We start from the raw sequence: 24001 nt of genomic DNA on the forward strand, positions 1-24001 counted from the left end.
CACCTGCTGGAGGGATCAAAATTTCCAGTTATCATATACACTGATCACAAGAATCTCTCCTATCTCCAGTCTGCCTAACGACTGAACCCTCGCCAGGCTAGGTGGTCGTTGTTCTTTGCCCGTTTTAACTTTCAAATCCATTTTCGCCCTGCTGACAAGAACATTAGGGCCGATGCCCTCTCTCGTTCTTCTGATGCCTCTGAAGTAGAGGTCTCTCCGCAACACATCATTCCTCCGGACTGTCTGATCTCCACTTCTCCAGCTTCCATCAGGCAAACTCCTCCAGGGAAGACCTTCGTTTCTCCACGCCAGCGTCTCGGGATTCTCAAATGGGGACACTCCTCCCACCTCGCAGGCCATGTGGGCATCAAAAAATCCTTGCAACTCATCTCTCGATTTTATTGGTGGCCGACTCTGGAGACTGATGTTATTGATTTCGTGCGGGTCTGTACGGTCTGTGCCCGGGATAAGACTCCTCGCCAGAAGCCTGCTGGTCTCCTTCATCCTCTGCCTGTTCCTGAACAGCCTTGGTCACAGATTGGTATGGACTTTATTACGGACTTGCCCTCATCCCGTGGCAACACAGTTGTTTGGGTGGTCGTTGATCGATTTTCCAAGATGGCACATTTTATTCCTCTTCCTGGTCTTCCTTCAGCGCCTCAGTTGGCAAAGCAATTTTTTGTACACATTTTTCGCCTTCACGGTTTGCCCACGCATATCGTCTCAGATAGAGGCGTCCAATTCGTGTCTAAATTCTGGAGGGCCCTCTGTAAACAGCTCAAGATCAAATTAAACTTCTCTTCTTCTTATCATCCCCAATCCAATGGGCAAGTAGAAAGAGTTAATCAGGTCCTGGGTGACTATTTACGGCATTTTGTTTCCTCCCGCCAGGATGACTGGGCAGATCTTCTACCATGGGCCGAATTCTCATACAACTTCAGAGTCTCCGAATCTTCTGCTAAATCCCCATTTTTCGTGGTGTACGGCCGTCACCCTCTTCCTCCCCTCCCTACTCCCTTGCCCTCTGGTTTGCCCGCTGTGGATGAAGTGACTCGTGATCTTTCCACCATATGGAAAGAGACCCAAAATTCTCTTTTACAGGCTTCATCCCGGATGAAAAGATTTGCTGATAAAAAAAGAAGAACTCCCCCCATTTTTGCTCCCGGAGACAAGGTATGGCTCTCCGCTAAATATGTCCGCTTTCGTGTCCCCAGTTATAAACTGGGACCACGCTATCTTGGTCCTTTCAAAATCAAGTGCCAGATCAACCCTGTCTCTTACAAACTCCTTCTTCCTCCTTCTCTCCGTATTCCCAATGCCTTCCATGTCTCTCTCCTTAAACCACTCATCCTTAACCGCTTCTCTCCCAAAGTTGTTTCTCCCACTCCAGTTTCCGGATCTTCTGACGTCTTTTCTGTGAAGGAGATTCTAGCATCCAAGACGGTCAGAGGTAAAAGATTCTTCTTGGTCGACTGGGAGAATTGCGGCCCTGAGGAGAGATCCTGGAAACCTGAGGACAACATCCTGGACAAAAGTGTTATCCTCAGGTTCTCAGGCTCCAAAAAGAGGGGGAGACCCAAGGGGGGGGTACTGTTACGCCGAGCGCTCCGGGTCCCCGCTCCTCCCCGGAGCGCTCGCAGCGTTCTCTCATTCGCAGCGCCCCGGTCAGACCTGCTGACCGGGTGCGCTGCGATATTACTCCCAGCCGGGATGCGATTCGCGATGCGGGACGCGCCCGCTCGCGATGCGCATCTCGGCTCCCGTACCTGACCCGTTCCCCATCTGTGTTGTCCCGGCGCGCGCGGCCCCGCTCCTTAGGGCGCGCGCGCGCCGGGTCTCTGCCATTTAAAGGGCCGCTGCGCCACTGATTGGCGCAGCAGGCCTAATCAGTATTCTCACCTGTGCACTCCCTACTTACACCTCACTTCCCCTGCACTCCCTCGCCGGATCTTGTTGCCATTGTGCCAGTGAAAGCGTTCCCTTGTGTGTTCCTAGCCTGTGTTCCAGACCTCCTGCCTTTGCCCTTGACTACGATCCTTGCTGCCTGCCCTGACCTTCTGCTACGTCCGACCTTGCTCTTGTCTACTCCCTTGTACCGCGCCTATCTTCAGCAGTCAGAGAGGTTGAGCCGTTGCTGGTGGATACGACCTGGTTGCTACCGCCGCTGCAAGACCATCCCGCTTTGCGGCGGGCTCTGGTGAATACCAGTAGCAACTTAGAACCGGTCCACCAGCACGGTCCACGCCAATCCCTCTCTGGCACAGAGGATCCACCTCCTGCCAGCCGAATCGTGACAACAATCCATATGATGACTTATTTTTTGCGCCACCAATTCTACTTTGTAATGACATCATACATTTTACCCAAAAATCTACGGAGAAATAGAAAAAAAAATCATTGTGCGACAAAATGGAAGAAAAAACACCATTCTGTAAATTTTGGGGGCTTCTGTTTCTACGCAGTACATTTTTCATTAAAAATGACATCATATTTTTTCTCTGTAGGTCCATAAGATTAAAATGATACCCTACTTATATAGGTTTGATTTTTTTTACTTTTATTTGATTTTCATAACTAGATGCAGGAAAATTTATTTGTTTAAAATTGTCATCTTCTGACCCCTATAACTTTTTTATTGTTCCATGTACGGGGTGGTATGAGGGCTCATTTTTTTTGCGCCGTGATCTGAAGTTTTATCGGTATGATTTGTTTTGACCGGACTTTTTGATCGCTTTTATTCATTTTTTTTATGTTGTAAAAAGTGACCAAAAATACGCCATTTAGGAATTTTGAATTTTTTGGCGCATACGCCATTGATCGTGCAGTTTAATTAACTATATATTTTTATAGTTCGGACATTTACGCACATGGCGATACCACATATGTTTATTTTTATTTACATGGGAAAAGGGGGGTGATTCAAACTTTTATTAGGAAAGGGGTTAAATGATCTTTATTAACTTTTTTTGTTCACTTTTTTTTTGCAGTGTTATAGCTCCCATAGGGACCTAAAACACTGCACACACTGATCTTTTACACAGATCACTGCAAAGCCATAGCCTTGCATTGATCAGTGTTTGCTCAAGCCTGGATTTCAAGCTTGCAGCAATCAATCGCCGTTCGGACGCACAGGAGGCAGGTAAGACACCCTCCTACTGCATCCTAGCTGATAAAATCTTGATGTCCCAATCAGCCCGACTAAGTTGCTTTTACTTACACTTCAAGACGCGGCGATCAACTTTGATCTAAAGAGTTAATGCCTGACATCTGCCAGAATGGTGATGTTCGGCATTAGCCACAGGTCCTGGCTGCAGATAGCAGCCGTCACTGTGCGGGTATGATGCGAGCTCAGCTTCTTAGCTTGCTTCATAACCCTCCTGTTCCGCAGTGCCGGGTATACCCGGTGTTCTGTGGCAAGGGGTTAAAATGCCTTGAAAAATACATGAAAAATAAAACAAACAAGATTTGCTCTTCCTCCTACTAAAACATAAACAACACCCTACCTGTCTTCAGTCTGACATGATAGAAACACTAGAGATTTATCAGTTGGCCAAAGAACATACACAACAATAATGTGGCACATCCGAAAAACAATTAAATCAATTAAATCTGAATGCATTGTCCTTATGGCAGGCAGAAATGTAACAAAAATATTTGTTCTTAGATAGTTCTTGTCATTTCAGTCTTTTGCATCTTTCCGATTTTTGCAATCTCATTCTTCTTATTCATATTGGCCCTCATTTACTATTGCAAACACGACATGTTTTGTCAGGTTGTGCGCCAGATTCTGTCGCATTGCGCCAGAAATTCTGTCTGCGCCAGATTTTTGGAAAATTTCGGGCGTTTTTTTTTTTATTATTTTTTTATAGTGTACACTGTGTGTTAAAAGTGATGTTATATTTATTCTGTGGGTTAGTACGGTTATGGCGATACCCATTTTATATAGCTTTCTATGTTCTTTTTCCTTTTCTGAGCAAAATTCTTTTTCTGCAAATTAATTTTCCAACAGCTGTAACTTTTTTATTTTTCGTCCGACGCCATTGAAAAAGGGATTATTTTTTGTGGGATGAGCTGTACTTTTTATTGGTATAATTTTTGTGCTACATTTTGATCTTTTTTATTCCGCTATTTGCACTAAAATTGGCGAATTTTGTGCTTTTTGTGTTGTGGTTTTTTTTTTACGGCGTTCACCTTGTGTGATAATTTACATTATAGTTTTATAGTACACATCATTATGGACATGGCAATACCTATTATGTATATGATTTGTGTTTTTGATCTTTTTTGGTGATCATACAGGGCTTTTATTGGGAAAGAGGCATTTTTATTTTTATTTTTTACACTTCATACTTTAATTGAAGAACTTTTTATTTTATTTTTTACAATTTTTACAGATTATACTATGCTGCAATACATTTGTACTGCAGCACAGTATAACCTGATGAGCTGCAGACACTACAGCCTGTGCGACCTCCTGCTGCCATAGCAACCAAGGGCGACCTGCGATTGTATTGCGGCGCTGCCGTTGGAGAACAGGGGGAGAGCACTCCCCCTGTCAACACCATAGATGCCGTGATCAGGATAGATCACGGCATCTAGGGGGTTAATGCTGCCGGGATCAACGCGATCGCGGCTCCGGCAGCTGTGGCGCGACTCTGGCTGTGATTAACAACCGGGTCCTGTCGCTGATCTCCTGCAGTGCAGGAGGTCGCTATGACGTATGCATATGTCCAATTACGCGAATGTGTCGGATGATTGGACGTATACATACGTCCTATAGCGGGAAGGTGTTAAAGGGGTATTCCAGCAAAAAACTTTTTTTTTATATCAACTGGCTCCAGAAAGTTAAACAGATTTGTAAATTACTTCTATTAAAAAATCTTAATCCTTCCAATAATTATCAGCTGGTGAAGTTGAGTTGTTGAGTAGATTTTCTTCTACTCCGGACAGTTCCCGAGACAGGTGTCATCAGAGAGCACTTAGATAGAAATGAACAACTCAACTTCAGCAGCTCCTAAGTACTTTAATAAAAGTAATTTACAAATCTGTTTAACTTTCTGGAGCCAATTGATATATATAAAAAAAAGTTTTTTCCTGGATAACCCCTTCAACCCCTTAACAACGCAGGACGTAAATGTACTGGTACTGGTGTGCTGGTACTTAACGCACCAGGACGTACATTTAAGTCCTATTCATAACCGCGAGCATCGGAGCGATGCTCGCCTCATGCGCAGCAGGTCCCGGCTGCTGATAGCAGCCAGGGACCCGCCCGTAATGGCGGACATCCGCGATCACACGGAAGTCCGCCATTAACCCCTCAGATGCCGTGATCAATACAGATCACGGCATCTGCAGCATCGCTGTACTTTGAATGGATGATCGGATCGCCCGCAGCGCTGCCGCTGCGATCCGATTATCCAGCAAGGCGGCCAGAGGTCCCCTCACCTTGCTCCGGCCGTTTCCCAGGGTCTTCTAGTTTGCGATCGAGCAGACCAGAGCAGAAGATGACGAATAATACTGATCAGTGCTATGTCCTATGCATTGCACTGAACAGTATTAGCAATCAAATGATTGCTATAAATAGTCCCCTATGGGGACTATTAAAGTGTAAAAATAAAAGTAAAAAAAGTAAAAAACAAAAGTAAAAAAAATTTGAAGAACCCCCTCCCCCAATAAAAACATAAATTGGCCCATTTTCCCTATTTCACCCCCAAAATGTGTAAAAAAATATTTTATATACATATTTGGTATCCCCGCATGCGTAAATATCCCAACTATAAAAATAAAATGTTAATAATTCCGTACGGTGAACAGAGTGAAGGTAAAAAAAAAAATATCCAAAATAACTGCTTTTTTTATAACATTTTATTCAAAAAATTTTTATAAAAAAAGTATTTCAAGTTTTATATAAGCAAATACAGTATCAGTAAAAAGTACAGATCACGGTGCAAGAAATGAGCCCCCATACCGCTGCTTACACGGAAAAATAGTAAAAATAACAGTAATAGAAAAGTATGTTATCATGGGTATCATTTTAATCATATTGACCCAAAGAATAAAGAACACATGTCACATTTTCCATAAATTGTATGGCGTGAAAACGAAACCTTCCAAAATTAGCAAAATTGAGGTTTTGTTTTTAATTTCCACACACAAATAGTATTTTTTTGGTTGCGCCACACATTTTATGGTAAAGTGAGTGATGGAATTCCAACGGACAACTGGTCGCGCAAAAAACAAGCCCTCATACTAGTCTGTGGATGAAAATATAAATATATAAATAAAGAGTTATGATTTTTTGAAGGCGATGAGGAAAAAACGAAAATGTAAAAATAATGAGTCCTTAAGGGGTTCCATATTGTATTATTATCAGTTCCCTCATATTATTTATTTAGAAAGTATTACTCATGGTAACACTTACTTATTACATGTAATTAAGAGCTGATGTTCATACTGAAACCAAGAAAAAAGGAAATAGAGCACATAAGGTATCTTATAAGATAAAACTTAACCTTTACTGCAATAATTTAAGATTGATGTTACAAAATTGAAAGAAGTTTATAGTGTACAATTAAAGAAATCACCAAGAACAGTGAGAGGGAAAGGGAATATAGGGTATAGGTGAGTACCTAATCTGACAATAATCCTGTCCCTACCTGAAGGACATGACCCTCCCAAAACTAAGTGAGGACTGGGGAGAGGGAAATTAATATACAGGTAAATAAAATATAATTGTGACTGTCACGATTCAGCTAGCTGGTTGTGGATCCTCTGTGTCAGCGAGGGATTGGCGTGGACCGTGCCGGTGGACCGGTTCTAAGATGCTACTGGTGCTCACCAGAGCCCGCCGCAAAGTGGGATGGTCTTGCTGCGGCAGTAGCAACCAGGTCGTATCCACTAGCAACGGCTAGTGGGACAGAAGGACTGGGCAGAGGCAAGGTCAGACGTAGCAGAAGGTCGGGGCAGGCGGCAAGGTTCGTAGTCAATATGGATAGCAGGAGATCTGGAAACACAGGCTTTGGACAACACTAACGCTTTCACTGGCACAAGGCAACAAGATCCGGCAAGGAAGTGCAGGGGAAGTGAGGTAATATAGCCAGGGAGCAGGTGGAAGCTAATTAGGCTAATTGGGCCAGGCACCAATCATTGGTGCACTGGCCCTTTAAGTCTCAGAGAGCTGGCGCACGCGCGCCCTAGAGAGCGGAGCCGCGCGCGCCAGCACATGACAGCCGGGGACCGGGATGGGTAAGTGACTTGGGATGCGATTCGCGAGCGGGCGCGTCCCGCTATGCGAATCGCATCCCCGCTGGCAATGTCAGTGCAGCGCTCCCGGTCAGCGGGTCTGACCGGGGCGCTGCAGAGAGAGAGACGCCGTCAGCGCTCCGGGGAGGAGCAGGGACCCGGAGCGCTCGGCGTAACAGTGACAGACCTCTCTTAGCCAACGCGTTTCGCCCAGTGGTATCAAGGGCTCATCAGGCATTAGAGAGAAGCCACAGAAGGATCCACAAGGTGCTACCATACACTTGTTATAGGATACAGCAACAAAGTAGCAATTAGATACAATTCAGATGACATACTAGTTAGCATAACATGATAAAAGGTTAGTAATACTAGCCAAAGATAGATTAGTATGGTTAAATAATGGTTCGTGAATTAGTTGTAGCGTTTGTCAAAAGACGGCAGTCTGGGTGGAGCTAGGAGTCGGTGTCAGTGCATCAGTGACAGTGCAATCATAGTCTGTAATGACAGAGCGATGAAAGAATCAAAGGCACAATAGTGGAACCAAACAATAGTCACTGATGTAGACAGTACACATGTATTTCAAAATCGAAGGATTCCATGAACACAATTGATGAAATGCTAATTAATATAGCTCATTTGATACACTTCTTTCAATTTTGTAACATCAATCTCAAATTATTGCAGTAAAGGTTAAGTTTTATCTTATAAAATACCTTATTGGTGTGTTCTTTATGTGATCTATTTGTAATTACAATCACCAAGGGTCATTGATATCCTTAGGTCCATGGTACCTTTTAGAGATGAGCAAACTTACAGTAAATTTGATTCGTCACGAACTTCTCGGCTCGGCAGTTGATGACTTTTCCTGCATAAATTAGTTCAGCTTTCAGGTGCTCCGGTGGGCTGGAAAAGGTGGATACAGTCCTAGGAGAATCTTTCCTAGGACTGTATCCACCTTTTCCAGCCCACCGGAGCACCTGAAGGCTGAACTAATTTACGCAGGATAAGTCATCAACTGCCGTGCCGAGAAGTTTGTGACGAATCGAATTTACTGTAAGTTCGCTCATCTCTAGTACCTTTACCTACCCTTTTGCATTGGTTTTCAAGAAAGAAGGAAAACAATATTCATCTTTTGAAGAACCACTTATAAATATGCGTAGGCAGCATTGCGTTTGCTGTTTACATTCAAATAGATATCGTATAATAATGTTGCATAATATAAAAGAGAAGGATGCCGCTCACTAGACCTTCATATAACCGAGGTTACTGTAAAACTCTCATACCCTAGGAGTTTTTTTTTTTTAAATATATAAGTAGCAAGAAGAACCAAAGTAACAGTACTCCCACTTACACAATTATGGAAAAATATACAAAAATAAACCTATAGTCCCATCTCGACCTACAAAAAAAAAAATACACTAAATGATTATAAAATCAGTAATATATGGGTAATATATAGTAAAAAAAAAATTCCAGAATTCGTGTCCATATACTTTTAAACAGCACAGTAATTCTCCAATGGCAAATCCAATATAGGGGGTCATTTTCTATTTGGTATTGTATATAATATTGCCTGTCCCATATACAAATTGATATCATGTAGTTAGTAACAGGGCTTGTTAAAGGGGTATTCCAGGCCAAAACTTTTTTTTATATATCAACTGGCTCCGGAAAGGTAAACAGATTTGTAAATTACTTTGATAAAAAAATCTTAATCCTTCCAATAGTTATTAGCTTCTGAAGTTGAGTTGTTGTTTTCTGTCTAACTGCTCTCTGATGACTCACGTCCCAGGAGCTGTGCAGTTCCTATGGGGATATTCTCCCATCATGCACAGCTCCCGGGATGTGACATCGTCAATGAGCAGTTAGACAGAAAACTTCAGAAGTTAATAACTATTGGAAGGATTAAGATTTTTTAATAGAAGTAATTTACAAATCTGTTTAACTTTCCGGAGCCAGTTGATATATATAAAAAAAGTTTTTGCCTGGAATACCCCTTGAATGCTTGTTATAAAATAAAGAATTAGTTTCTTGGTCCGCCTGGTGATACACTAGAGACAGTAGCATAAATAGTGTCCTGTATGTAGCAGTAGGAATAAAGGCAAAGCCAGAATTAGTTCCTTGGTCCATTTATAGGACCCATGTAAAGTCTTATGATTAGCACATGCAGTACCTGATGATTAAATGCAGACAGTAGATCGTGGAGGCAGTGGTAAATAGACCATCATATCATATAACTTGGATTGTTACTTTTTGTTGTTGTTTTTTTTCACTTAAATTATATATCATATAAATATTTCATTGAAATTATATATCATATGAATATGTTATACACTTGCCATTGTATGACTTAAAAGGAATCTGTCATCAGTGTCACCTGCATTAACCTGTTGGTACAGGCTGGTAGTGCAGGTGACACCATCCATGACCCGGTTCGCCGGTTATCTACCTTATTCGGATAGCAGGCTTGGTGCTTGGCGGAGCTCCAGGAGCATGCTCACATTACATCTGCAAAATAAAAATCACTGTAAATAAACACTATTTGGTCGCGGGTCGTCTGACCTCTGGGACCCCTCTGCAATCTCTCTCTGAGAGGAAAGTGTGCTGCAGACGACACATGCTCTATTAATTTCTATGGGAGTGCCAGAGATGCCCGAATTCAGCACTCGGGTCGTTTCAGTGCTCGCATAGCACACACATCTCAGAGAGCCAGGGTCCCCTTTAGGAGATCGCAGGGGGTCCAGCAATCAGATACTTATTCCATATCCTGTGCATAGGGGATAAGTTTTCTTTCACTTGACAACCCCTTTAAGTCCTTAGATTCATTTACTTTTGTAGATTGTTTCATGTGTAATACTTATCTAAATTCACCTATTATGTAGAACTACAAACTCACCCTTTTAAAACTTGGCTTACCCAATTATTAGAAAAAATGCAAAATGAACAGTAGCCACAGATATATTTTACAACTCAGCCAATGATATAGTGGGTAAATCTGAAACCATCATGAAAGTTTCACTCAAAAAGTCTGTAAGGATATCCAAATAGCAACAGGGTCTGGGTAGGATTTTCACTGCTTAAAGGAGTAGTCCAGTGGTGAAAAACATATCCCCCATCCTAAGGATAGGGGATAAGTTTCAGATCGCAGGTGGTCGGAACGCTGGGGCCCCCAGCGATCTCTCTGTACGGGGCCTCGGCTCGCTGTCCAGATAGCGTGTGTTGACCACTGAATGAAGCGGCGCCCGACACGCCCCCTCAATACATCGCTATGGCAGAGCCGGAGATTGCCGAAGGCAGCGATCTGGCTCTGCCATAGAGTTGTATTGAGGGGGCGTGTCAGCCGCCGCTTTGTGCAGTGGTCAACACGACCTCTTCCCGGGGGCTGTCAGGGCCCCGTACAGGAGATTGCAGGGGGCGCCAGCGGTCAGACCCCCCGCGATCTGAAACTTATCCCCAATCCTTAGGATAGGAGATAAGTTTTTCACCGCTGGACTACTCCTTTAAGATGAGGGACCACCACATTTAGTCTGGTGTTTTCACTGTTCAAAATGGCGACTAAAGCAATCAGTCTGGTATTGAGCACATCTCTTCTAAAATTCTCCATATACATTCAGTTTTCTTAAAGGGGTAACATTTTTTTTTTTTTTTTTTAAATCAACTGGTGCCAGAAAGTTAAAAAGATTTGTAAATTACGTCTATTAAAAAATCTTTATCCTTCCAGTACTTTTTAGCAGCTGCATGCTACAGAGGGAATTCTTTTCTTTTTGAATTTCTTTTTTGTCTTGTCCACAGTGATCCAGTGCTCTGACACCTGATGCCCGTATCAGGAACTGTCCAGAGCAGGAGAAAACATCCTCATAGCAAACCCATGCTACTTTGGACAGTTCCTGACATGGACAGAGGTGTCAGCAGAGAGCACTGTGGACAAGACAAAAAAGAAATTCAAAAAGCAAAGATTTTCCTCAGTAGCATACAGCTGCTAATAAGTACTGGAAGGATAAAGATTTACTAGAAGTAATTTACAAATCTGTTTAACTTTCTGGCATCAGTTTATTTATAAAAAAAAAAAAGTTTTCCACCAGAGTACCCCTTTAAAGGAAATACCGCATATACTCAAGTATAAGCTGACCCGAATATAAGCCGAGGCCCCTAATTTTACCCCAAAAACCCAGGAAAAGTTATTGACTTGACTATAAGCCTAGGGTGGGAAATACATCATCCCCCCATGTAATCATCCAGGCCCCCCGTCATCATCCCCCCCCTTCATCATCACTGCCTGTCAATCCCTTCATCAGCGGTCTTCAACATGCGGACCTCCAGATGTTGCAAAACTACAACTCCCAGCATGCCCGGACAGCTTGATGCTTGATCGCGGGGGTCCCTCTGCTGGGGACCCCTGTGATCTTCCACGCCGCACCCCGTTAGAATCAGTCCCCGGAGCGTCTTCGCTCCGGGTCTGATTACTGGTGATCACGGGGATGGAGCATAGTGACGTCACGTCTCTGCCACCGTGTGACATCACTCTCCGCACCCTCAATGCAAGCCTATGGGAGGGGGCGTGACAGCTGTCACGCCCCTCCAATAGACTTATATTTAGGGGGCGGAGCGTGATGTCACACGGGGTCGGAGCCGTGACGTCACTATGCTCCGTCCTCGTGGTCGAGATGGACTCAGCCTGAGGACCTCCAGCGTTTCCGGAAGCCGCTAAAGGTGGGTGCTGCATGGTAGATCCCGGGGGTCCCCAGCGGCGGGACCCCCGCGATCTGACATCTTATTCCCTATCCTTTGGATAGGGGATAAGATGTCTAGGGGCGGAGTACCCCTTTAATGCCATAGCTGTATTACTATTTCTGACTGGCCACATGCTATCCCTAGCTAAGTCATTGTGGGGCTTTCCCTGATTACATTATTCCAAGCGCCTGAAATGTCCCTGGTGAGTGTAGGATCCGAACATGTACCCACTGCATGAGTTTTTTTTTTTTTTTTTTTTACTTTGCTTTGCTGGCATAAGCATGTGGCAGACAGAAATGGCTATTCATCTACAACATCAATACTAATTTCATATCCGCAGGTACCCTAAGTGCCAGATAAATATGAACTAATTATAATTCATCCAATCTGTAGGGGTGGAACTATGTGTGGGCATTGTATAATTTATTATACACACACCTGAGCACTTCAAGATAAAATGTGCATGTCATAAGTGTTCAGGTCCAACAGCGCCATTATATCTGAACCTTTCATTTTCTATATTATATTTTTTTTGGATCCATATAACCAAATGACATACATGTAGAGCTTTATATTCCATGTAGCAAGAGAATGTAAGCTCTTCTGTAGGGTAAGCAATGGACCCTTTTAATGGCAAGTGCTCCTCTAAAGGTGAGTTGGAATAGGCATGAAATGTAGGGACAATGCAGTCTGTCGCATTAGAAAATCACATATATGGAGAACATTAGAAGAGATATGGTCAACACAAGACTGAAAGCTATGATTTAAAAAGTGAAAACCCCAGAATGAATGCGACAATCTCGTTCAGACCCTGTTGCCTATTGGATATCCTTGAATACTTTGTGAGGGTAACCTTCATGATGGTTTAAGATTAGCCAAGATATCAATAACTGAGTTGCATAACATATCTGCGGCTATGGTTTATATTGCCTTTTGTCCAATATTGAGGTGCTAACATATCTTTTAAGAGTAATTATTACAAGTCAAGTTTTTAAAGAGTTGATTTGTAGTTATGATGATTATGTTTGCCACTTGTATGAAATAAATATACATTTTTAAAGTGACACACCAGTTTACAGTAAAGATTTTCCAGAATGTATAGAATGTATAGTTACCATTACCAGTTCCCTCTGTCTTGCTACTGTGGTTTGTCCTTTTCTTAAAACTCTTTCAATGTATTTAGGATTTTTATATTACTCTATGCACAATGGCCCACATGACTATCCCCGTTGCACTTGAATTTTGACACTACATGCACCATGGTGCATTGAATGAGCTACACATTTATTAAAAAATAGCAAAATTGCCCACACTCGACAGTTTCAAAATGACCGTCACTATAGATTGTCTATGTTTAAGCCACAAATATGAAGCCTACTATGTGTATTTTGTGCATAGTGGTGGTGTATTATGTAAGGCTGGGTTTATACAATGGAAAATCAAAACAAATCATTTAAATGTATAAGAAAAAAACGAAAAAATAAAAAAAACTGTAATTTTAACATCATTTTTCAATACAGTGAGTGTTGGATTTTTACAATTGTAAAGATGTTTCAGACTTGAATGATTCCATTCTATTTACTATGGAGATTTACAGATTTACAAGTTGGGAAAGTTTTTGCCCAGCTTTTTCTTGGTGGAAATTTCCAGCCATTTAGTCACAGGATTTTCTGTGAATTCAATAGTAAATAGGTCGGGTTGTGAAAACACTCCCCCTTTACTGACTGACCATGCCCCTTTTTAGGTCAGCCATGCCACTTTTTAGGTTTTGTTGGGTTTATAGGTTTTTTGGCACAATGCGCAAAAAAATCTGGCATAAACACAAAACAGGTCAGGTTTACAATAGTGTGCACTGATGGCTGCTTTTCCATAGACTTTAATTGAACCCATTATGGGTTAAAAAATACTTTGTTATACCTATTTCATGCATTTTTTTCTATTGTACTCTGTGTGAACCCAGCCAAGCAAGGATAGGATTAGTATAAAAACTTTTAGACACTTTTTTGACATGTCTGATATCATCAAATTTTATATGGATCATGCACCAAAATAAAAACCAAGGCACAAACTTGACAATATGTCTAAAAGATAGCTTGTGCAAAGATGGAAAGTTTTTGTAAATTCTTCCCAATGTGTTTCCCTCCCACTGCAGAGGCACAAAAGCATACAAATTGTGGCAGCAACATAAAACAAGAGAGCACCAGGTATGATATCTATACATTCTGCACACGTAGAGAAATTTTACCTGTGTGTACGAGAGGAATGCTTTAATAATATTTCTTAATAGTGCATTCAATTTTTTATAATTTCTTTCTTTGGTACAAATCCTTCCTAAATATTACTAGGTGAGGATAGTTCAGGAAGTGACCAGCCACTATCACCAGGAGAAAGGCACCCGATGAGACGCTCTAGCACCAGGGAAAAAAACAGAAGAGCAGGAACATGTTTTCTCCTGACAGCAGGTGAATACTCGTGCAATACTGATGGAGGGATCCGTAAAGGTATGGGCTGTATTCTTACAATTAAATTATAATATGAATAAACTACTATATTAAGCAAAGGTAGGCAACAATTGGCACTCCAGCTATGGTCGTTCTCAACATTTGATTATATTCATATTGGCTAAGGTTATTTCATAAAAATGCTAAATTATAAATCGAAATATGCAAAACTAGATTTCCAGCTGGTGTTCCAAGGGTGGCTATCCTTATTATAGTGTGCTATTTATCAAGCTGTTGGAGATATAAGGCTAAACATTGCATACTGCAGACAACTAATCTGACGGCTTTAGAATCGTGAGTTATTTAGCTCACTACACAGAATCATAGAAAGAAAAAGCATTACATTTGCTCCATACAGAAACTTAGATATAAAAGTATCAAATAATTACATTAAATAGACAAAAAGTTATTAAAAAGAGACAAAAATAATGTCCAAAATGATATCAATTGGTGAGTGACAATAGATTTTCTTCTGGGTACTGAAAGCATTAAGAACTTCAGTGATATGAATAAAGATTTCACAACATACAAATATTACATGATTTTAAGAAACTGAGCCAGATCAGTTAATCTTTACATCTATTTGTACTAACACAGTCACACCTCGCTGGCCCGTGCTGTTTTTACCACAGTGAGAAAGCAAGGAAAATATCTTAACCTGCCCCCCCCCCTTTTAAAAAACAAAAGAAGAATGTAAAAAATTACCCTATTCTTACCACTTATTACTTTATTATTTTTTCTGTATATGGGGCTGTATGAGGGCTAATTTTTGCACAATGATCTGTAGTTTTTATCGATACCAGTGTTGAATATATGTGATTGATCACTTTTTATAACTTTTTTTCTGGAATGGAAAGTGACCGAAACGCAGCATTTTTGGTTTTTGGTATCTTTTCTTACATTTATGAAGTTCACATTGGGATCGCTAACATTATATTTTAATAGTTTGGACATTTCAATATCAGCAATATCAAATATGTTTTTGTTTATTTATTCATTTTATTTGTAAAATGGGAAAGAAAGAAGTTTTATTTGTATTAAGGGATGGGCTTATTCTCATTTATGTTTTCACTTTTTATTTTTTAGTTCCAAAGGGGACTATTTATAGCAATTATAGCGTTTAACATGTTCAGTGCTATGGATAGGCATAGCATTGATTAGGGTCATCTCCACTTTACTTCTTTGGTCGACCAGCAGTGGAGTTCTGGCCACAATATTGACTCATTGACAAGTCTTGTCATGACAAGTCTCTGTAAGACCCCTAATACTTCAGATGCCATGATCAGTATTGATCATGTCACCTGTACGGTTAATGGGGGGGCATCAGCGTGATCGATGATGTCTGCCATTACAGCTTGGTTCCTGGCTGCGGTCTTTGAAGCAAATGCAGCTCCTTCATTTTTCCCCCCTTTCTTGCTGCACTTTGTTGTGTTTGCAGATTGCTGGTTCAGTTCTGCACACTGATGAGTGACAGGAAATGCTATCAGTCAGCTTTTCCTACCACATTGAGCAAAATAAAACCCACACACAAATACACATGCACCAAAATAATAAATACCATGCAAAAAAAAAGAAAACAGTCACAGAATCTGACCAGCATTTGCAACACACTATTATTAGAACATCAGAGCCATTGTATCCTAGATCTCATGGTTTAGAATTTTGCACAGAATTTTCTGTGTACTCTATAGTTTGAAGAAAGGTTTTTATTGCAAACTATAAATGCAGATGTACCCAAAGAAATCTAAATATCTCCAACTACAGCTAACCAATCCATCGCTTGATAATTGTGCTCTTAAGATACCTGCACAATGAATGAGTGTATGGTGTTCAACGTACTGCTTTGCTCCTTTTTTTATTTCCTTCATCTCCCAAAGATGTTTGCTGACAAGTTGCTTGGCAATGTGTGTTGCTCAATCTAACCATTTAATCATTTACGTCTCATGTTCTCATTTTATTTATTTATATTGTCTGATTGTCCTGTAAACATATTGTATATTATACATTGTAATGATAGCCACAGCTAGAGGAATAATAGTTGAAGATAACATTATAACCTAGACATTCCTGACCTGCACATGTGTTTAGGTAAACTAGAGATGCTGAAAGATATTTGCAAGTCAACAAAATAAATATATCTAGCTTAAAATACAAAAGGGAATGTTGAATATAAATATGTTATTATGTGAATTAACAAGCATTCATCAACATTAGTTACAGACACATTTATTTATTTCTTACAAGGATATGCTTAAAAGGGTTGTCCGTTGCCCTGCCTTTCGGAGCTCCTCTCGCAGCATCCTGAAGTTCATTACTCTGAACGCTGTGTGTGGGCTTCTCTGTTCGAGGCTGCCCCCTTGTGAAGTCACGCCCGCCCCCTCGGGACGTCACGCCTGCCCCCTCAACGAAAGTCTATGGGAAGGAGGCGTGATAGCGGTCGACGTCACGAGTGGGCGACGCAAGCACACAGCGTTCGGAAGCTGCGAGCGGTGCTCCGAAAGGAAGGGCAGCAGATAACCCCTTTAAAGGGAATGTCTAAGATTGGAAGAGCCTGTTTTCTACTGGAGACAGCACCGGTCTTGTAAATAGGCTATGTCTAGTGTTGCAGCATTTATATGCATGAGATTGAGCTGCAATATCAGACACAGCCCATGGACAAGAATGCAGCCACTTCTGGTAGAAAGCAGTCACGTTTTTCAAGTTGCAGACAGCATCTTGAATTTCAAACTTTAGTAGTTTTGTAATTTTGTTATTTTTAAGATTTTAATTCTTAAACTCTTTGGGTTTATAAAGCCTGACAATAAGGATATTCAAAGAAAAAAAATTATACTTACATTACTGACATACTGCTTAAAGTTGAGCATTCATTTGAGATTGTTTACCAGTTTAGGGTATTTTTACATACTACCGTTGCACCCCGTAGAGAACGGCCATTAAGTTCTCTTATTCTTTTTTTTTTACTGCTGTTATCTGGATGGGGCACAATGGGCAATAACGGGTCCCGATGGATCCCATTATAGTCAATGGGGTCCGTCGGGCGCCATTGTTTTGTAGCGGGAGTAGCAGGAGAAAAAGACAGCGCTTGCAGTGTTTTTTCTCCCGCTATTCTCCCCAGGTTTCCCAACAACCGTCACATGTTTGCAACCGTCTGCTGTGTCATGACGACAGTGTGAAAGGGGCCTTAGTCAGTCAAAGAGAGACAACGAATAAAATTAACAGAAAAGAAAACTGTGTCCCTCTAATTCACAAAAAGAATATGAGCCACAGGCTTGTTGGTTTCAACACTCAACACAACTACATTATTTTTTGTGTCTATTTTACTCAATTTAGCTCCTTATGGACAGGGCACAACAGGATTATAATCCTCACTCCATGTCACATTATTAAATAGGGAGCAGAAGGGAATAAATACTCTGTCTTATCAGGAAAAGAAGCATACATTAAGTTTATGCACTCATCCTAAATGGGTTGTTCATGTTAACTGTTACTAGAGAGTTCCTCAGAACCTTCCTACTTTCTCCTTTCAGACTGAGTTGTTTGGAGCCAGAGACTAAACATAGTGAAAAATGAAGAACAATATTTGTTTCCTGTGAAATGTCTTTATATATTTTATTTATAATTATTAAACATTTCTTTTAGTCCTAATAAAAGAGTTTCATTTGACATTATTTGTCCTAATTTAATAACCTGACAGGGTAATATTTACAGCTATTTCGGTACTGACCAGTTCAGAAAACTGCTCTGTGTGATATACTGTAAAATATACTAAACCGGCTGGGTAAACATTCAAAATTAAACAGTATCTTCAACACAAATAAACACTCAGTATAAAACACTATTCCTTAGGAGGTTTTAGCAAAAGTGATAAAACATTGCACAGGCCTTTCTCTGGCTGCACCAATCTCTGGTCTGGTAACAGAATTGTTCTCATAGTAATGCTATACTGGGTTCAAGAGAGAACATATAAATGGAAAGACAATGGGGGAGATTTATCAAAACCTGTCCAGAGGAAAAGTTGCTGAGTTGCCCATAGCAACCAATCAGATCGCTTCTTTCATTTTTGAAAAGGCCTGTGAAAAATAAAAGAAGTGATCTGATTGGTTGCTATGGGCAGCTCAGCAACTTTTCATCTGGACAGGTTTTGTAAATCTCCCCCAATATTTGTAATTTTTGCTATGTACTTGGACCACAGCTGGTAAGGCCCAACCTCCCCAATTCTAGCTGGTGAGAATTCAGTAGAAAAAGATTGGGAAATCCTGAGTTTTACCTAAATTTCAACCATAAAAGGCACTGTATAATAAGAAGTCAGATCACATTGTCTTTCTTGCAGGATGTCATACCAACAATGTATTAGCTTAGTGAAAAACAAAACATCTCAATGAGCTTGATTAAATAGCAAAAAGTGCATTGGCAATTTTACCATGAAGATTCCCCAATCCAATCTTGTTTCTTTTATTAAGGTTAATAGCGGGATATTTCATAATATGGGGAACCGTTATAATGTAGCTGGGTACTGTTGTAAGGGCTACCATTCTGATCATTACTTGAAAAATTAGAAATTAGACATACAACTTATTTTATTATAATAGTAGTGATGTGGGGAGTATAATACTTTTTGAGTGTGCCCCAAGGTTACTTCTGGAAATATGGTCCATATTCACTGTAGTGTATTTGTATTGAGGCCTTCAGTCTGTCCCCCGTAAGATGATTTTGGGGGAAAAAAGAGTTTGGTTTTCTGCGTGAAATTTTTGTTTTTGGTAAGATAAAAGCTATATGTCAGCTGCTTACCTCTTCTTTCCCTATTCACCCTTTGGGTGATAGTGTGTAAATGGCACCTTAAGTTGGAATATGGAAAATAGTGCTTAACACACCTGGATTTTTTGCCATTAAAAAAAGAAAAGACGAAAGGTGCAAAGGTGCAATTGGTTAACTATTGGAGTGGGTAGCAAGAAGACTGGGGCCAGCCATACACATTAGACACATTAAACATTGCTTTCAAAACTGATTTCTACTGTAATAATCAAATAATGTAAAGCTCTAAAGAAAATGTTACCATATGAAACTACAACTCCCAGTATAACCTAAGCAGTGGTAAATGTATGCTAGAAACTAGAACTTACAAGTGACTAGATCACTGATTGAACATAGTCAGGCAGAATATACAATAATATCAGTGACTCTGTTCTTCTCCATCTATAAGCAGATCCTCATCCTCTATATATTGACGATATTTAACATAATACTGCCAGACACTGACTGAATTATCTGAATATAACTCTGTCAATTACTGTGCTCCCTGAATATAACCCTGCCACATACTGTACACTCAAAATGTAACTATGCCACACATTGTAAACTCTGAATATAACCTTGCAAGATCCTGTACCCTCTGAATTTAATACTGCCACACACAACTCCAAAAAGCAGATATGACACTCCAAAAAATCCAATTAAAGGTTTTTATTCACCCATCAATAATATAAATAAAATGCAATGTTTAAATCTCACATGAGATCTTTTCCATTGTAAGATTGAAACACTGTAGATTGTACCATTGGCAAATAAAAAAACGTTGATTGGTTTCATATTTTATTGATTCATGGATTGAAGCCTTTTGAAGCAGAGCACCCACTAGATCAAGACAACAAGCCTCAGCACTGTTCTCATGCTAGCTATACTATTTATTGTACTGCTACACAATGTGTCCTCTTAATATAACCCTGCCAGACACTGTACCTTTAGGATATAACACTGGCATATACTGTTCCTCTGAAAATAACCCGGCTACACACTATAACCCTACCACAAACGGTGCCCCTGAATATAACCCTGACAGGCACTGTGTCCCTGAATGCAACTCTGCCATACACTTTACCCCCTTGAAATCTATGTTGAAACACATTATACCCTCTAAATGCAGTTTTCTTCCTGTACCCACTGAATATAACTATGTTACACACTGTGCCCTTTGAACATAAGCCTCTCAAACTCTGTACTCCTTGAGTATGATTCTGCCAGAGACTGCACAAATATTTTCCCTTGTTCTGTCCCAAAAGTAATGGTACCCTCTTATGTACCTCTCATATTAATAGTGTTATTCTCAGCTCACCCAAACAATAATAGTACCATTTCTAGTTCCCACAAAGTAATAATTCTCCTCATAATTCACCACACATAGTGGAGATCATTGTGTCTTTTTGTCCTCCGCATAGTAAATATGACTAATGTTGTGCCCCCCTACAAAGTTATAATGCTCCTGTGGTAGCCCTTGGGGGGTGTATGGTAGTGGTGGTATGGTATAGGTATATAAGAGGTTAATGTTAACCCTAGAGTTCGTGACGCCAGGCTGAGGGCTGGTATGCTGAATCAGTGTTCCGGCCTATTGCCGCCCTTCCCAATAACGATAGGTGCATAAAATAACTAAAGGTCCACAAGGAGATTTGAACTTTAACTTTAATAATGTTTACTGAAGTGCTTGCAATATTCACGGCACAGTAACAGTCTCATACAAACAGTCCGTTGGTTACTTAGCGACTGGCAGTAGTTGCGGACCTTAATTTAGGAAGAGATTTGCAGATCCGTCCTGATTTAGGGGAGGTACTCGGTCCGGAGATGCTGCAGAGTGTTTGGGAGGTGATACACTCTATAATTATAATTGTTCAGCCGTTGCCGCAAGGCTCGGGCCAAACTCACTGCGACTTCTGCTGTACAGGTCTTGCCTGCTTGACAGCCCACGAGGTAAGAGAGAGAAACATGGCCACCGCTCCCTTATATGGGCAGGGGGCGTGGCGAATCTGATTGGTCCGAACGTCTGCCATTCACCTTACATGGTGTGATGGGATTGCTTACATCACAGGATCTATATACATTATAAAACCAAAACGAGGCTAGAGATACCAAAGTGAGACCTGGAATGCATCCAAAGTGAGGCTTGGAACGCATCACATGACCCGAAGGCCCTGCGACACCATGGAAACAAGTAATTAACCATTTATTTACATTTATACTATACTATTTATATTATCTATGCATAAATTACTAATTATACATTAGGATAGAGGCGACCAGGGGTAGACTAGATTACAGGGATCCCTACGTCCTAGGGACTCTGGCTATGGGGACCCATAAATAGATAAGTACCGTATGAAATGCGGTACTGGGACACCACAAACCCACTTACTAAAGATAAGTCGGCCTCGATGTCTGTCCCCTGAGACAGAGGGACTAGGACTAGCATTAGAACAGCATGCTATAGAATAGGATGATTTGTACTTTCGCTATACATCCTGAGTAGTCTAAACACATTTTTGATGCTATCTAGACATTTGACTGCTATCTAGACATTTGAAGAAGCTATCTATCCTTTAGTTTCTAGCTTCGTATATAACTTTATAAAACTTATGATACAATTTAAGGCTAAACTGAACATTAGCATATACCTCTATACATAAGGCTAACTAGATATTGGTACAGCTCTATTTACCTTTTGCATCAAGCTGACTAGACATTTTGTTATTATCTCGCATTTTTTTTTTATATGCCAACAATAAATGATCTGTTAGTAAGTACACAAAAGGTATACTGGCTAGCCGGAAGCTAGTTCACAGTAGGGGTGGCTGCTAGGGTCTATCGAATACACGCTACTTACCCCTAGAGCACTTTCAAAACAACCTATCCAGGTTATTCTAAGAATTACGTGTTTATTTCCTGTATTTGTAAGAGCACCTACTGGCCAGGCAGAGCATCTCACACACGCAATGAAAAGAGAAAAGAAGAAGTGTACCTAACAGTGGCAGGAATTGGGTATAAATATGCTACAATTCCTTAAATGTTTTCTTAAGTGAGATATTTATTTGATTTATGTACTAGATAAATTTTGAGGTAGTACATTAAGTGAGTAATCTAGGGCACTATTTGCAAGTACTATTTGAAAGGGAATCCTTCCTACTATTTTTGTTGAGATAGGTGCTAGCGATGGGCGACAGCAATAATACTACCCTCGGAGGAGCCGAGGTGTCCCCTATTGAGTTACTACTAAACACCTTTTGTTTATTGTACATTTGTATTTACAAAAAATATATATATTTTTAGTATTGAGTGTACACGTGCTGTACGTCGATATTTTCCACGTACAACTCTAAGTTATTTTAATGAACATAGACATTTGACTATATTTTCTATGTACAGACCTTACTTACTATTTATGTACACAGACACAGGGACATCTTTCTGTGTACGGAACCATATACAAATTTACTATATATTTATCAACACTCCAACATATTTCAGGTGCATTCACCCAATAAGTGCAACATTTGTCATAAGAGTTCTTATGAAGTTGGTGGTTTATACATGAAACAGGCGTGTAAGGATCAACAGTCCACCTAAACTAGGAGTCCAATTGAGGAAAAATATACAAAATGGCGTGTAAGGATCAGCAGTCCACCTACACTAGGAGTTCAATGAAAAATGAACACGGCCTTAACCACAACTCAGCCGGGTACAGTCCTTGATGAATCTCCTACAGGCTAGAAGTCTCTTGACTTAATAGTCAGGCGCAAGCTTAGTGGTTACATTGCTGAACTTTAAACTGAAACAAACTTAGCACAGTCGTGCTAGGCACTTTTCTTGAACTTGGTTACTGTAAGACAAAATGGTTAGACAGCAAAAAAAAAAAACAATAAGACATTACTTTAGAGTCTCTTTAGAAGATGTTCTTCTTTACTCTTCTAGTGCCTCTCTGGGTTCCCCTATATCTGCCAACATCAGGGGAAGGATAAGACTTGACATAGCTTTGCCACACCATATTGGTGAGAATGGAATTGTGGAAGGCAGCTTGAGAAGGGGTTACAGGCTGACTGGTCGGGATCACAGTGGGGCAATAGGGCTTGAGCACCATCTCCAAATTAGGAGCAACCCATGACCCTTTCATTGGTACCTGAGGAATTGGTAAACTCTCATTGCTCCGAGAGGGCCTTGGTACATCTGTGGGTACCCCAGGGTTAGACAAACTCTCACTGCTCCAAGAGAGTCTAGGTACCGACTTGGGTGGCTGCAATTTTGGCCTGTTTTCTTCACCCTGTGTAGAACTTGACTCTCGACAGTATGAAGAAGATGAAGAACTTGGTTCTTTGCTGTATGTAGAGGATGATGCACTTGACTCTTTGCTGTACACAGAAAATGATGAACTTGACTCTTTAGGCTCCTCCTCCTTGGGTACGCTGGTGGAGGCTTTAGGAGCAGACCTTTTCGGCCTCAAGTTGAGGGGATCAGATTCCCAATCCGTGGATGGGAAATATTTGAAAGGAAGCTGTGTTGGGGCTGTTGGTCTGGTGACTGCTGCAGCCCATTCTCCACGAAGACTCTGGACGGGGGTGTACTCCACAATTTCACCCACCTCCAAAGTGTTGAACTTCTTATGGAGATATGGCCTTTGTACTGCTCGCCGGTTTACGAGGATGGTCTGCCCAGTGTGGCAGTCAAGGAGTGTCCCATAACCTCTGACCTTGTCGAACTTGGCCACAGTT

General features: G+C 40.8%; 1 protein-coding gene across 12 annotated transcripts in view; it reads left to right on the top strand.

Moving 5' to 3' along the window:
• Positions 1 to 24001, top strand: part of KCNC2 (potassium voltage-gated channel subfamily C member 2) — a 314888-nt gene that overhangs the window by 272994 nt on the left and 17893 nt on the right. For 5 of the 12 annotated variants that reach the window (XM_056574098.1, XM_056574101.1, XM_056574099.1 and 2 more), the window contains exon 4: positions 14319 to 14474. The exons of 2 other annotated variants lie outside the window; for them this stretch is intronic. In XM_056574098.1, coding sequence (XP_056430073.1) covers positions 14319 to 14474 — 156 coding nt within the window. Of the gene's footprint in view, positions 1 to 14318; positions 14475 to 18001; positions 21454 to 24001 lie in introns of all 12 variants that reach the window. 5 more of the 12 variants (XM_056574100.1, XM_056574105.1, XM_056574106.1 and 2 more) reach the window with 2 other exon arrangements.

The sequence above is a fragment of the Hyla sarda genome, chromosome 4, assembly GCF_029499605.1.
Source record: "Hyla sarda isolate aHylSar1 chromosome 4, aHylSar1.hap1, whole genome shotgun sequence".
Lineage (NCBI taxonomy): Eukaryota > Metazoa > Chordata > Amphibia > Anura > Hylidae > Hyla > Hyla sarda.